At 41.2% G+C, this 16,437-nt stretch overlaps 1 protein-coding gene across 1 annotated transcript in view; it reads right to left on the reverse strand.

Annotated features, from left to right (window-relative positions):
* The window catches only part of hmga2 (high mobility group AT-hook 2), a 43,952-nt gene extending 40,673 nt beyond the window's left edge, over window positions 1-3,279 (reverse strand). Inside the window, exons 1-2 of the mRNA XM_046071862.1 lie at window positions 2,831-3,279; window positions 1,693-1,779 (exon numbers count right to left, since the gene is read on the reverse strand). Of these exons, the coding sequence (XP_045927818.1) occupies window positions 1,693-1,779; window positions 2,831-2,938 (195 nt within the window). The 5' untranslated portion in view covers window positions 2,939-3,279. The remainder of the gene's footprint in view (window positions 1-1,692; window positions 1,780-2,830) is intronic.
* Window positions 3,280-16,437: the final 13,158 nt, after the last annotated feature.

Raw genomic sequence — 16,437 nt, forward strand, 5'->3', positions numbered from 1 at the left:
AAAAGCTAAAGTGTACTGGGCTAAAGTAAGTGCAATAGTGTATAATTTTTTTTCACTTGGTCCCGACCAAATGAACCGAACTACAGGTGCCCTAAGAATCAATTCTTTTCCACACCACTACAAGACATGCTGCTGTTGGGATGTTCGCTATAGCAGCAGGAAAGTTTTTTCACTTTGTCTCACCCAGGACTTTATTCCTCTCTCCTACAGCATCCATCACAATTACATGCCAATTATGCAAATTAGGCAATGATGTAATTTAGAGACTTTCAGGACAGTTTATAGCCATGTTTCCATCCAATTGCCATGCAAATTTTAAGCATACTTTTGAAATTTCGCAAAAATGAAATTGTGAAATATGTGCCATCAGCTGGTTTGGAGCGAATAAACCAGGCTACGGCGAGCGTAGTTACGTCAGTAGTTGACGTTACACATGGCTGTAATAAACAAGACGTTTGGGTTCCAAACCAGAAAGAAAACTATTCGCATGAACCCGATGGCCACTGATCTTAGAAAAATGGAGAGAGGTCCTCAGAAATGTGTTTCAAGCGGGCTTGTCTCTGCGCGTTATGGGAATATCCGGTGTTAAGCCAAGGTCTGCATGCCTCCCGAGAATTGCATGCATTTACAAATAGGCCTACTGCTTTTAAACGCTAAAATATCCTCTGTGAGGTTCATCAATGGTGATAAATGATTTGAAGCATATATTTTATGAATGTTTAGATTCATTCATATTTTATTACACTCAGTAGAAGTAGCCTAGCACTGAGATTCAGCAGAAATATACGGTGATAACCCCGTTTGATAAGTGTGCAGACGAAAGTATCCGAAAAGGACCTTTAAGAGGTGAATGCATAATTCGGCTGAACAGATATGAAGGCTACCTGCTGAGATTTGCACCCACCTCTTTTTTCAGCACAAATGAGCGTAACCAGCTGCGAGGTGCGTGAAATTCTCAGCAGGCATGTAGAACTCTGCACAACCGGGCAAGACAAGTTCGCTACGTCAGAACTTTGCGCATTTACTCTTTTTCGACAAAGGCAAAAACCACCTCAAGCGAGCGTAAAAACTTATTTGCGAAATGAAGGAATTTTTTTTTTCTCCAAATTTTGCCGTTTCCATTAACCTTTTTTAATGCGATACTAACGTATATACAGTATATTAAACCTGCCTGATGATATCTCCGTTTCAACAATTCAATACCATATTAAAGCAAAAAAGCCCCGCCCTCAAAGTTGCAGAGCAGGGCGGCTCGCGCTGTAGGCCTACTATAAAAATTCAAAGCCGATTTATTCTGAACGTGTCGCTTGTCCAAATTGCACCAAACAGGACACTGAACTCCCTTGGGTCTGCAGCAACACACCCGCCACATGTGAGGTCAATTGGATGAATGGTTCTTGACATGTGTTAGAAATGAATGTGTTGAAACAGAGTTAGGCCTAAGGGTTTTATGAAGTTCTAAGGAAGTGCTGAATATGCAGTAGCCATTACTGGTATTATTCAAGATTTAAAGCCAACAATCCAGTGTAGTGTCAGCCTTTCAACAGTCGGCACTCACACGAATAAATACAAGAACATATCTTGTGAACACTTTGAGCATTCACACCAATAATAAAGATTTAAACAACAATGCTGTTGAATCAGCATCCCCACTAATAATAAATATTTTATTAAGGTGCTGAGGCTCCTCACCTTCTGAGCTGCCTTGGAGGGGCCCTTGTTCTTACTTCCTTTGGGACGGCCCCTCGGTCGCTTGGGGACAGGCTCTCCAGTGGGCTCCTGAAAGGAACAGGGAACATGACGTGGTGTTGAGGACAGGTAACATTGCCACCCACCCCATTTATTCATTGCTTTATGGCTCAAGACCAAAAGAGGGACAACGTGTGTGTGTGTGTGTGTGTGTGTGTGTGTGTGTGTTCCACAGAGGGGAAAAAATAGCCTATGAGAGGGATCAATTATTTTGCCTGATTCTGCACGTTTATTTTTGAACTGAACTTCCCATCAATGTTTTTATTATCCAAATAACCCAAAGCAGTCTGGTAGTGTCACTTCACTTCATAGGCCTAATGTTTCAAGTGCCCCCCCCAAGTATAACTCTACATCTAACAACTGCTGTAGGCTGCTGTGTTTCTGAGAGAAAACCCCTTAAATGCAACCCTAGTGTCCGGTTTCTGCAGCCTGCGGTGTCAATTGACTTGTTTTGCAATGTGACTCACCAACGAATCACAACCATAAACACATTCACATAAACACGTTCAAAGCCCTCTGTTGTCATGTTGTCATGGCATCTCTGATTCAGCTCATGGAAGATCTGCAGAATTCCATTCATCAACATAGGCTACTTATTTTTATTTATTTATTTATTTTTTACTCATCGCATGGTGTCAATTAAAAGTCATCGGCCAAGACTGGAAACAGGCGCGTTCCTCATCATTTGTGCAGAAGTAGTAGTCTCTCCAGCACTCAAAACAGCAGCTGTAAATGCTGTGTTCCATTACATTGCCTATAGAAAGTTGTAGCCTGCAGGAGCCATGAGGGAAGTAGGCTAGTTACGGTGGAATGCACACCCTGCTTCGATGTCAACAGGGAACAAATACAAATCCAGAATATGCCATTTGTGTTGTTTCATTAATTAGAGCGGCAACTAACCACCTCATTACTAAAGTTTTCCCTCAACTCCCCCCCCCCCCCAAAGTAAAGCGTCCCAGGACTTCTCGATCATGTGCAGATCGCCTACAATCTGGATTTGATTCTAACAGCAGCGACAGGACGTCTGCCCGTCCACAGAGCGCTTTCTGTGAGCGGCAGTAAGTCACGAACTCCGACTTACTTTTGGGGGCTTCCGCGGTCTCCCCGGCCTCCTCTTCTGGGGCTCCGCGGCCCCCGCGGGCTCCTGGGAGCCAGAGCTCTCCCCGGCCTCGTCCCCGCGTCCGCTCATGGTTCCCGGTGCTGCAGCTCCGCCGTTCTCCCGGTGAACAGAAAAGACTTAAGAAAAGAAAGAAAAAAAAAGAAATGGAGGCAGCCTACGTGGATACTTCCAATGGCACTTTAACAGGTCTGTCGTCCACTTGTAGCCTAAGTCTTCCACAGGAAGGAGGACTGGCGGCGTTGAGGCTCACCAAAGAAGCCAGTGAGCAGCTGAAGGTTTGAGGTCAATGAGCGTAAGAAGGCAGAACACCGGGGACAGCTGAGTCTGAGACACCGAGCACCTCCAGCTCACACTCGGCTACAACGCACCGCGGCACCGGGCAGGACCATGCAGCAGCGAGCTGACAGCGCGGTTCGTCTGAGAAGTGTGGGCATAATAACCGCACATCCAGCCCACTCCAAAACAGGCCCCACTCAGTGAGGATGGGTTTAAAAAAAAGAAGGGGGGGGGGGGACAGAAATCACCTCTTTGGAGGGGGGGGGGGCTTGGCGGGGAGCCAGAGAAAACAGAGACGAGACGGAATCCTGGCTGCGGGCCAGACATGGCAGGCTGCATTTATGAATTAAATTCACATTTTCACAAGTTTCACTGGAATCCGCTGCTGTGGGACACATTCAGAGTTCACCTGTGAAATATGAAGTAGGCCTACCCCACTTGCTTTTTGATGGGGAGGTAATCGCAATAACTCTGGAAGAAGAATGAACAGGCAACAAGCAGCAGCAGTAGACATTTCAGCTTCTAGATCAATGAGTTTTTATTTCTCATTTTGCAGCCTTTTGACTGGCAAAGCTTAATAAAAATTGTTTTTATATTTACTCTGCCCACTTGTAGTTGTAACCAAGTGTAACAACAAATAACTACTAGGCCTAATGTCTTTTGAAAACAATAGATATCCCTAATGAAAAAGTAAAATGTGGATTAAGAATCACAGTGACTTTTTTAAAACATCAATCAAAGGTGAAACATTTGCACATGTGAAATTAAATCACAAGTTGTAAGTCTGCATTTTAAAATGTCTTTGAAATGTCTACACATGTAAAAATTTCCATTTTCAAATGTGAAGCTGAAAATATCAGCTGACTTATTCATAGAAGTCATTGCCCTTTTCTACAATTATTTTAGTCTATGCCTTTTAGCTTAACTCATTTAACACAGTTCATCTGTGAATGAATCTCCCTGTTTAGAACAGTTTTATGTAAATTATTAAGTAAAACCTGAAGGGTGAATTGTTTCTAACATGTCTATAAAGGAAGACTCCAGCGTATAGGCTACACAACAAACATGTAACATCACTGTAACATTCCTGTCTGTTAATACTTCTGTAACCTTCACAAAACAGATAACTCTGTCTTCAGCTTGCATTGTCCAAACCCACATAACTTTATCTTAAATTCTAGAGGATATCCTAAAGTTTTCAAAGATACCAAATATGTCAGGCTTAATTTTGGGAAATGTATATAAAATGATGCACAGGACATGTAGCATATTTTCCCTTGATGGAATGGTGCAGCCATAAAAAGTGTGGGGCTTTGAAGCACTCCGCCATGGACGTGGAGTGAGATCAATTACACAAGAACAACAGACACAAAGAATAAAGTGCCTTACGTGCAGGACCTTTCCCACGGTCCTGGAGCCTGCTCTCAGCGCTCTCGCTGCATAACACTGGCCACTGAGCTTAATGCTCAGTGAATGTCAGCCATATCTTAGCTTTCTGAAATTTAACAGGAATGTCGTCAAAATGCACATTGTTGTCCAAGACATTTATTTTCATAACTGCATGACTTCCTCCCACAGAGAGTTAATCTATTGAGAGAGCGTGTGGTTAATTTGTAGCTGGCATTCACTTCATTCATAAAAAAACAGCCTTTAGACCCCCAGAGAAGGGGTTTCTGTGCAGACCCCTCCCCTTCAGACAGAGCGGCGTCAGCATCAAACCTATACAATCAATGGCTGCACAGATCCATTACCTAAGGGTGGTTTCATGCACACGTCTGTGCTGGGCACACAGCTCAGTTTGAGCCAGCAGAGGCACAATGGAACAAGGAAATAAATGTGTTATTGCACTGAAATAGAAATCTTTGTGTGTGTGTGTGGGAGTGAACATTCATTTCAGCAGCAAGGACACACAAGGAACTGTCGTTATACTGCTTAAGCCAGTGAGTGACATTTCACCTCTTTGGCTGAAGTTACTTTCTGAACCAAATAAATACATCATATTTAGCATTATAAGTAACATCTTTATGATTGTTGTTGCCTATATTCTTGTAATTTCTGTTAATTGTGAGAAATCTTACCGTAGTGATGTCATCATCAGACAAATGAGAGATGTTGTAATAGTTCTATTTTTGTCACTGTGTGGGCATTTTTCCCCTGTGATATGTGACCATGAAACATTTATTAACTGTTGCGTGTGTACATACATACATACATACACACTATGAAAAAAACAAACAAATAGTTTATGTTAATATTTTATATGATTACAACTGTGTTACTTTATATTCATTATCAAACAATATTATTGATCATGAATGATTCTAAAACATTGATTTATTACCTGCTTCATAACACTAGCACTCCTTCTAAATGCTGAATGGAAGAATTAGAATAAAATCTTACTCTTAGGCGTAACATGTGCAAATCTATACCATAACTCCGGTGCACAGTAGTATGAGTTTGTACATCCAGTGTACTGCAATATTAACAGTAAAACTATTTAATTAAATTTTATTTTTGCACCATAATCTCACCAGTTATCTCACTGCACTTTTCATATAGAGCAGAGACCCAACAATTCCCACCATCAACAAGCACTTGGCAACAGTGGCAACTTCCCTTTAACAGATAGAAACCTTAAGCAGAATCTAGACTCATAACTTAATTTCTAGTGTCTGAGTGTAACATACACTAGAAAAAAAAATTACAGAAAATTGCAAGTCATTTATGTCCTCACGGCATGCTTAAAAGCTAACTGATTGGTTTCATCTGGGTTGATCAATGAAAATAATTGGGTATCATCTGCATAACCATGAAAGGCTATGGGGTGTTTCCTGATAATATTGCCTTAAGGAAGCATATAAGGTGAATAGGATTGGTGTTATATTATGGCAAGCGTAGACATAATAAAAATGGGATTTGGAACCAAATGCAGACACTGAGACCGAGCAGGTACCGTTACTGTCAACTAGTGATGGTTACTTACAGGAAAACGGGTGGCAGGCAGTCCAGGAAATCAAATCCAAAGATCAAGAATAAACAGAAATCCAAAAAGCATAAATCCAAAAGGTAAATCCACATGACAGACAGTCCAAAACAGGGGGAAAGACACTCGGCAGCATGAACTAACAACCTCACAACAACTGAAGCAAAGACCCAGGCCCAATCCCAATGTCCCCCCTAAACTCTGAGCCCTGAACCCTCGCAGACTTTTCTGAAGTCACCTGGTAAATGATTGATTGTAAGAGGCTGCAAGGGCTCAAAATGCTGTGAACAGGAACAGGACAGCACTTTGCGACATTATCATGTTACCTTGACAATGCGGAAACATGTTGCACTTTTTATTTTTTGTTTTATTACTTTCTAACGGCCTGATTTATACGTCTTTCAGGCTCTTGCCCTGAGTGGATGAGAGGTAGCCTAACTGTCAATCTACGTTTGTCAATCAATGTACTATTGTTGGTCAAAACAGCAGTGTTAAGCAAAAGCTAAAATAAATAGTGTGTAATAAGGTGATTGCATTCATCTGACTTCATGTGTTCTATGTACCAGCTACAATCTATGAAAACTTTTTTGTCTTACAATGTTAGCATCAGCGTTGGTTGTTTACCGTTCTTCTTCTTCTCTTATGAGGCGGATTTGCCTGATTTTTCTCTCGCTTCCGGGTTTCCCCTGGTAACGACATTTTTGTAGCAACCACGCTACTACCAGTCACCAAAACAGGAAGATAAAATTGATTAAAAAATCAATGAAATGACACATACAATAGTATTTTCCTTCCTGTTATTGGTTGGAATGGTGTTCATACCAGAAACATTTCCAGGTTTTACAGCTGTTTTGGGTTCCTGTGTTTGAAGATAAATCAGTACCAGTTGAGGGCAGAAAGTGATGAATTTTATCATTAAAGAAGCACATTCATTTTGATTTGATAGTCTTTATTGTCTCCAAGGGGCAAGTTGGTTTGCATACAGTAGTTAATACACATCAGACAACAAATAAATACAATAGAAATACCAAAATACATATGACATACAGTAGATGTTATCATAATATAGTGTGTCCATCAGTTGTATGTGTGCAACAGCAACTGGGCCTCCAGCATGTTTAAAAACAGCTGACGGAACAAATTAACTCAAATACCTGTTTGATATGGCCCTCCTAGGGAAAGTGTACCTTCTCCCTAAGAATGGCTTTGCCCTTCAGAGTGGATCTAACTTGATAAACATGGCCAATGTTAGTGCCAATGGTCTTTTGGCAAAGTTCAATCTATCCAAGCCTAAGGCTGTAACAACATGAAGTCGTTACAACTGAAGGCTGAAGGAATACATGGCTCAATAGAAACACCATTTCCTTTCAAGTTTTCACAATGTTTGCTTTAATTTACAGGTTTTGGTGTTATACCATGGAGCTATCATTCTTTGTTTTATAATTTTTTTAAAGGGGCATAGAGTCAAGTGTCATTTGCAGTGAGCCTGCAGCACTAGAAACAAGGCTGTAGCTCAGGGGGTAGAGCAGGTTGGCCGTTAATCGGAAGATCGGCGGTTCAATCCTAGTTGCATGTCGAAGTGTCCTTGGACAAGATACTGAACCCCGAATTGCCCCTTGCAGCTGTTCTGACTGTGTGTGAATGTTAGTTTCTGTTTGAGCACTTAGGCTCAGAGTGTGAATGCAGATGACATGTAAAAGCGCTTTGAGTGGTCAAAAAGACTAGAAAGGTGCTATACAAATATGGAGCATTCACAATGATTTCTTTTTCTGTTTTAAGGACTAAACTAAGCTAAAGTATGGTAGCTAGCAAAACTGTAAACAACTGTGGGATTTAGTGAGAGTCACTAAAAGCTATGAATGCTAAGAACTGGTGCAAGTTTTAATAATAGCTGCTGTAATGAAGAATCTAACAAAATTAACTGGGTTTAGCTAGAATGGCAAAAATATGCTACCATTAACACACAAGCACCGACAACCAGGAATGAGACAATACGCTTACTGCAGCACTCAAACATGTACAGGAGTTGTAATGAATGTTTCTTTAAGGTGGGCAGAATGAATGTATTGTCAACAAATCTTGTGAAAAAATCTAAAGGGACAATGAATTGATTGAACTGGTGTGTGATATGAGCCTTTGTCATATTCCTGTGTGCCACATTGCTCCACTGTACAAAAACTTGCTGTTGCACTGGGCGGAATGTCCCTTCATCACCATGAACACACACACCGTAATTTCTTTTGACTCAATCCCACATACACCGTCCTGCAGCAAGAAATACTTACTAGTTTAAATTACTGAGCCTTTAAAAAAAAAGAAAGAAACAATATATTTGTGATGTATATCAGTGGGAACCAAATGGGCTAGTGGCTGAGAGCCACAGACAGTGTGAAGTCAGAAAGTAGTGAGAAACCGACTAACTGGTTGGTTATGAATTGCATTTAGTAAACACATTCTTGGTCTGTTTGTCTTTTGTGTTTTTTAGGGGGGGGCAAAGCAGCAGAAAGAATTGTCCACTGCACACTAGTGTGACTGCAGCCTCTTCGCCACCCAAAGTCAGTTTTAACTTTTTAACAGTTTTTTGGCCCTCTGCCCTCTGCCAAACACTTTAAGGGTTTCTGTCTATTGTCAGATTATATTATAATGCCACCCCTTAAACCAATTAAATATGCCTGACACAGTCTTCAATTAGGACACAAACAAAGTATGAGTATGGTGGTCTTGGGTACTCTGGTCTATTAATAGTCTTTGAGGTTTTATATTGCCGTGCTTCCTTCTGTAAACAGACCTGTTGAGCTGCGCCTGCTGCAGATGAGACTATACTCCTCATCTCCCCAAGGATCCTTTGACACGCGTGACCCAGGTGCATCTGATAGCCATTCAACTGCTGGCAATGGGAAAAGATAAGCTGCAGGTCAAGCACTCCTCCTTCGTCCTCAGCTGCCTCTGATACCACCAAGAATGCAGCGGCTCTGATGTAGTGAAGGAGAATCGAACAGGTGAGGCGAGTCTCATTCCCAGGACCCTGCTGACCTGCCCCGGTCAGCCTGGCTCCATGCAGTTTGTCTACAAACATCCGGCAGAACGCGACCATCATCAGACTGTGTGGTCCTGCCCAAAAAGGGGAGCTTACTGGAGCAGGTAGACCAGATCTGATATCAGCAACAAAGACAGCCATCAATCTGCTGTCTGTCCATAGAGCACTGTGTGTGTGCGTGTGTGTGTGTGTGTGTGTGTGTGGGGGGGGGGTTATATTTGTCTATTTATCAGAGACAACATGCATTAGTTAACATCAATATGATGTAAATGTGTAAGATTTAGTTTTGAGTTCCAAGGAAACTGTCTGAACAGCTATTAATATTATATTGACATGATATCATGAAGCACTTAGCAGCTTAGCAGAAACCCAAATCTACCACAAGTCAGACACTATCATTTACAAGTGCAGGTGAAGTGTGTCTTCGCCAATTTTTACAATTAATTTCAGTCATGCAGTTTAATGCGCAAATATGCGGTATGATCGATCGTACTTTCACTTTCAAGGACAATTAGAAATTTGCAAATTCAGTAAATAATACAACATTTAGGCTTGTTTACATGTCCTGTTCCTACATTATCTCTTTTCTAAAGATCTTTATTTTTTGGTCTCAAAATTCTGCAATCTTTGACTCAATTTAAGTGGTCTTGACTAAGTAAAAAAAAAGCAAACAAAGGCATGACATCTCCGTCAGTTAATTACAATCCAAAAAGTCAAATGTTGAGGAACTTCTCATTATCAAGAGGTATTTTATTTTAAATTTGTATTATTTATTTTTTCTCATAGGCCTTAAGGAATTCTGATCTAAGGTCTTTATTTTGAGAGTCTGTAAGGTGAAGATCATACTTGTGTGACCCCAATCCTGTGGACACACTGATTCTTCTTCAAACTGAACATGCCCTTTTGACCTAATAACATGTTGTGTCTAATTAGAATTACTTGCCTGTCTTGCCCTGAAGTGCCTTCATTGCTTCCATGTTAGTCTTATTTGGCCTCATGTAACCAGGCTGCTGTCTGGTGGCACTGAGCTGACCTTAAACCTGCACTGTGACCTTTGATTAGCTCTGTTCCCATTGTGAGCTATGTTGGGTGGTGTATGAAGGCAGGGCTTTGATAGAAGTTTCATATGACTTCTCTCTCCACTGAAACAACAAGCTCAGTTTGACAAAACTGTCTTGTGGGGGAAAGTTGATACACAGGAAAGGATGACAAGAATTCATAGTTCATGGTGTGCAGCAAACCTCTGCACACCAACTGTACACCAACATGATTATGTTTTGAACCCTACAGAAGTGATTCTCCTCTGCCGAGAAGTGCAAACACAAATTGTGTTTTCACAAAGGGATGTGTTTACTTCCTGTGGGAGATACAGAGTAAGTCAATAGCAAAAGAACAATAAAAATCCAGTGCCTTTAAAAGCAGTGAAGGTAAACTCCAATGGATTTTCAGTGGAATCCAGCCACCACACCACTTCTCTTTTCTGCTTATAGCAAGACCCAGCTGTCTCTCAGAAGTGCCACTGCTGGCAGGGAGAAGGCTCCATCTGCTGGTTTCCAGGTCTCCACAATAGTTTCTCCACACCACAAATGTGCATACAAAAGATTCAGTTTCAGTCAATCTTACATTGCTGCAGCTTTGCATTTTACACATGCTATATACACATACTACATGTTTTGTTCTTATTTTGCTTCTGTTGGCTTTTCTTGTATTTAATTAATAATATATGCATTTTAATGTGAAGCTCACTAACACTTTCACAATGTACTTTGAATGAAACATGCTATACAACTAATATTGCCTTTCCTTACATACAAAAAAAATGTGTATGGTATTAATGGGGGGGGGGGGAGAAATGTTTACCTAACAGACCGAAAGAGACATGACAGCCTAATGTTTCATATTTAGTCTGGTCACTTTCATAGTGCAGTTCTATGGCTTCTTGAATATTTCACTGAATTCAATTCAATGTTTGTATATGAACTTTTTTATGTGACTGGATTGTACAAGCTAGATGTGTCAAACCAAACAGCTCTCCAGAGTTTTGTTATCACACTTAAAAACAACAAACAACTACTGTCTTTCTCCTCTCTCTCATTTGTTTTGTTAAAAGTCATCCAGAAAGCTCTCAAGGAGACGTTTAAAAGCGCCTCCTGGCTCAAACTGCCAGCACCCTGCCTTCTTTTCATTTTGGTTCTTACTGGGGAAAGATACCTCAAGCAGGCAGGAAATGTTGCTTATTCTATGGGGCAGACACAGACAAGTGACAGCAGCAGCTGCTGGTAGAGTTGGTTTCAACCGGCGGATGTTTAAATTTTCACTAATCCACATTACCAGTGTTCACGTCATTGGTGTCACTTTGGAACAACTCCTCCACCCCACCCCCCACCCCCACCCCCAATGCTGCACAAACATATGCTTGCAAGACACATGGTTTACATTAGGGCTGTGTGATATGACAATATACATCGTAAAAGACCCTTAAATGAACCCTTGACCCTTAGCCCCCCTGAAGCCTCATCATCTCACATCCCTGATTGCTTATTTCTTATATGCCTGCTGCAATGCTGTTGTGTTTTGTTGTATGTTTAGTCATGGCATTTATAGTATATATATATATATACTACCAGTGATTCTCAGCTGACTCAAAGACATCTGTGTGTACCGTATTGAAGCAAAAACACAATTTTTAAAAGAGTTTTGCAAGAACTGTTTGCTTTTCCTGCTCGACACCCTCTGCTGCAACGACTATTGTTGCTAGTCTTATTGTTATTATTGTTATTATAATCATTAACATTACGATGGTTACCATTAACACTACTATAAATATCTGTACCATTTTTCATTTAGTCTATAGCAACATTACCTTCACTGTCTGTACCTCTGTGTGTATATTGTGTAGGCTCCCTCCCTCCTCTCTCTCTCTCCTTACATCCCTCTCTTTTTCTCTCTCTCTCTCTCTTTTTCTCTCTCTTTCTCTCTCTCTCTCTCTCTCTCTTCTCTTTCTCTTTCTCTCTCTCTCTCTCTTTTTCTCTCTCTTTCTCTCTTTCTCTCTCTCTCTCTCTCTCTCTCTCTTTCTCTTTCTCTTTCTCTCTCTCTCTCTCTCTCTCTCTTTCTCTCTCTCTCTCTCTCTCTCTCTCTCTCTCTCTCTCCTTCACCCCAACCGGTCGAGGCAGATGGCCGCCCACCCTGAGCCATGGTTCTGCTCGAGGTATCTGCCTCTTAAAAGGAAGTTTTTCCTTGCCTCTGTCTCCTAGTGCTTGCTCTTGGTGGGAATTGTTGGGCTTCTGTAAATAACATCATAGAGTACGGTCTAGACCTGCTCTTTTATGAAAAGCGCTGTGAGATTACTGTTGTTGTGATTTGGCGCTATATAAATAAAACTGAATTGAATTGAATTGAATTGAATTGAATTTTGCAAGAGATGTATAATGATTTTTTTTGGTGTAAGGTTTTGTGGTCAGTGTGTAGAGTTTTGCAAAAATAGCCCATAGTTTCAAAAATTGTGCATAAGTAATCCGAAACAATTTAGTTATTATGGGTTTGCACGTGCGTAATAAATTCAGTTAATTTACCATGGACAACAGGGTTTCAATTGACCTCGCAGTGTTAACTAAAGTAAAAAATAATTAGTGTACGTGCCCCGTGATTCAGATCTGAATCAATAATATAATAGGTTCTTCCTTGGCCTATGCTACACCCTTCCACCAAATTTCATGAAAATGGGGCCAGTGGTTCTTCCGGAATCCTGCTGTCCAAAACTCCAAAAACATAACCTCCTTGGCAGCAGTAACCAGAGTGTAAACCTCTTTGACTGTCTATAATTGGATAGAAAGTGTATTGGGTAGAAAGTGGTGCATCTGAATCTACAAGGGCAGAAAGGGCTGCGTTTAAGTCAGTAGTACAATATTCAACAGGCTCAGTTGTTGGTAAGAAAGGAGCCAAGACTGCAGGCAATTATTCAGAGTTAAGTGCCATTTAAGTTGCCAGTCCAATGTGGCGAGTAGTAAAAACATCTATGCCAACATTAGGCGAGTGTCACTTTTAATTAGAAAGTGGTCCGACACTGCAGATGAGATAGAAAATACATCTGGGGAGGGCAGACACATCTATCCCACGGGAGAGAATCAAGTCCAGGGTGTTTTTATTGCAATGAGTAGGTTCAAGCACAAACTAAGTACCATCCACACGGTGGAATCCATTTACTTGGACAACGCAATGTGTAGTTGATGGTTTTAATGCCAGATCGTCAAATTAAATATATACATTTTCCCATTTGGAGGTTAAGTTGAACGTGGACTTTGTGGAAGATTAAAGCAACACCTCCAACCCTGTTTAGTGGCCTGAGCAGCATGGGAGTTAGTTGGGGAGGCTTTATTTAATGGTAAGAAAACATATACATAAACATTCACATAAACCAATCATGTGTAGATGATGCTCCATCATCAAATCATTTATCAGTCAGGCTTTGGTAGATGACCTGATATTCATAAATCCAAATGTGAGGGTCCTGTGAGGGCTGCAGTTTTCAATACTAAACAAACCAGTGGCGCTAGTAGACAATGTCTTGATTGGAACAGGATACCTTTTGTTATTTGTAAAAGGTGGTTTCTAACTGCTAATTTTTATAGAGGCATTTTGGCATTTTGTCTGGGATTAGGCTGCAGTCATTACTACTCCACAGACAGAAACATCTATAGAGAATCTGACTAATACTCAGCTGGCGATAGCTCCTATAGACCATTCTGACAGACAGGATAACAGGGGACTACACACAGTGTTGCCGCTAGCCTGAAAACCATGAGGACAGACATCCCTCTCATTGCTATCTCACATCAGCCCCTCCCCCGTCAAAAAGATAAGTGTCAGGTGTGCTTGAGGACACTGTTGTGCATTCTTTTTGATTACAACTGCTCTCCACAACAAGCCCATTGTAAATTGTTTCCCTCCCCTGTGTCACAGGTGGCTCTCTGGACTTGAGTTCGCTCAATCTCAGTCAGTTTAAGTATTGCCCACAAGCCAATAACACATGCCCCCCAAGTTGTCAGAAGCTGTAGTTGATGTTACAGTATATTCTAGTGCCTATCGTAGCTCTCCTTGCAGGAAAGCAGAAAACCGCCATCAGGCAGAGAAGCTTTAAGCTCCCTGTGTATGGTGGACCTGTGAAATTACATAAAAAAAACACACTGCACATCACATCCACTAATGCAACCTCCTCAGTTTCCCACAGTCCTCATGACTGAGAGCAGAACCCGATGGTCTGACGGCTATAATGTCATTTCTATAAATAACTCTTGGGTGGCCTCATGTCTCCTTTCATCCCAGTGGTTGGCTCATAGCCTTATCTAGTCTTTTCCTCCAGATGTGAGTTTGGAGGAAAAGTATATTATATACATATGCCTCTGTAGCCCTGGTCAGTGTACAGCACTAAAATGTCTTTATAAAGACTAACTGTCATTCAGTCCCAGATTCTCAGAAGTCAGCAGAGGGTACAGAGAGGAGGCTCCGGAGCTCCCCAGGTTAATAATTGATCCCAGATCTGCTTCTTCCGCCCCCACCCCCATTTCCACCCATCCACAAGTTTAAACCTCTTAATTAATCAAGAGTAACATGAGTAGATAATGTATTTCAAACATCCTCTGCTTTAAGATTAACTCCTATCATATCACTCCTCCTTCCTTAAATCTGTTTCCACTCTGTCCCCTATCCCAAATAGTCATCAGTATTACCATTTCCTGTGACAGACAAACCCCTCTTTTCTGTATCCTGTTTCTGCAGCATTGGTATTTTTCAATGTGGCAGACATACCCAGGCTAAGCCATGCTGGGAGCAACCCCTCACTGTGTCGGTCTGAACTGGGTATTAGAGAAAATATGCCAAGAAGCACCAAAGCTGTCGTGGAGGCTTCCTGGTGGCCTGTCATCTGTGGCACTTTATGTGGATTTCCCCTTTAATTTGTTGGCAGCTCACCTTGAGTTAAGGCACGCTCATCGCAGACAACACATAAACATCACCTAAATCACCAAGAGGACACCGGGGTCATGATTGTAGGGTTTTGTGGTGTATTTCCTGTTTCACATTGGTTGAATCCTTCCTCATGTGCCTCCTGCTCGAAGAGTGGACTATGTGTGGTCTGCCACCAGAAAGCTCACCAGAAAGATTTGAATTGTTGGAGACTCTATGATCAGATTCATAAAGTTCCCTGGTGCAAATTACATATTATAGAACTAATTAAGGCTCACCTTGATATTCATCCCTCTATCCACACTGTGATAGTACATTATCTGCATCAGGAGAGGCCTTTACTCGAATATTTTCTTTACATGCCACTTTCTACTTCTACTCCACTACATCTCAGGGGGAAATATTGTACTTTCGAGAACGAGAAACCAGGGCTTGCAAAAGGTTCCCAGGTATGTATCGAATATGCACCAACAGGCATTTGGGGAATACAAACGCTATCTCAGCTGCAGTCTGAAAGGAAGAGGTGTGATGCAAATTTGCGACAATAGGCATAAAGCGGATATATATATATTTTTATGCTGCTGTTGGTGCTCTGTTTTGCTGTGTGGTTTTGTTGGTGCAGTAGATTTAATTCTCAATTATATTTTCTTTTGTAGTAAGGTGATCCTTCATTTAAATTATTCATGTGTGGTTTTTATTTTGACCCATGAAGATGAATAATGTATGTAAAGAGCAAAACAGAACTAAAAAAAGGGTATGGTGACAAACCAGAACAATCAGCACGACTATGGTATAATACATGCTGTGTTACTTGACCCACATCCTGAGCTGAGAGAGGGGCCATTCTTGCCCAGAGCCCATGGTCTTGATAACCTGTCCATGAGTAGAATCCTTCATGTGAGAAGAAACAAACAGCATAACAGTTTAAAAAGTGACTACCCTTCACTGCTGTTTAGATGATGAAACAACGTGCTGCAGGGTAATGTATTTGAAATGGACAGAAGGTCTACCTCAGCAATCTACCACTTGTCTTATATATATATGCAAACATGGACTTTTCATGCATGAATGGAAACCCTTTGCTCTCTTCAACAGGATGCAGGTCAAGAGATAAGGTTTGCTGTGGCGCTGCACTAAGCTGTATGTAGATAAAGACCACATTTAACCTTCTGGTCAATCAGCAATCATTTTAGAGTACATTCCACATCAGAGCCTCTTCTGTTTCCTCCAACCAGAAGGCACTTGACACAGTGCTTAAAGGCTTTCACAACATTTATACTTCAATTAGAAATATTAATAAAATGGAAT

Source organism: Micropterus dolomieu, linkage group LG16 (genome assembly GCF_021292245.1).
Source record: "Micropterus dolomieu isolate WLL.071019.BEF.003 ecotype Adirondacks linkage group LG16, ASM2129224v1, whole genome shotgun sequence".
Taxonomy (NCBI): Eukaryota; Metazoa; Chordata; class Actinopteri; order Centrarchiformes; family Centrarchidae; genus Micropterus; species Micropterus dolomieu.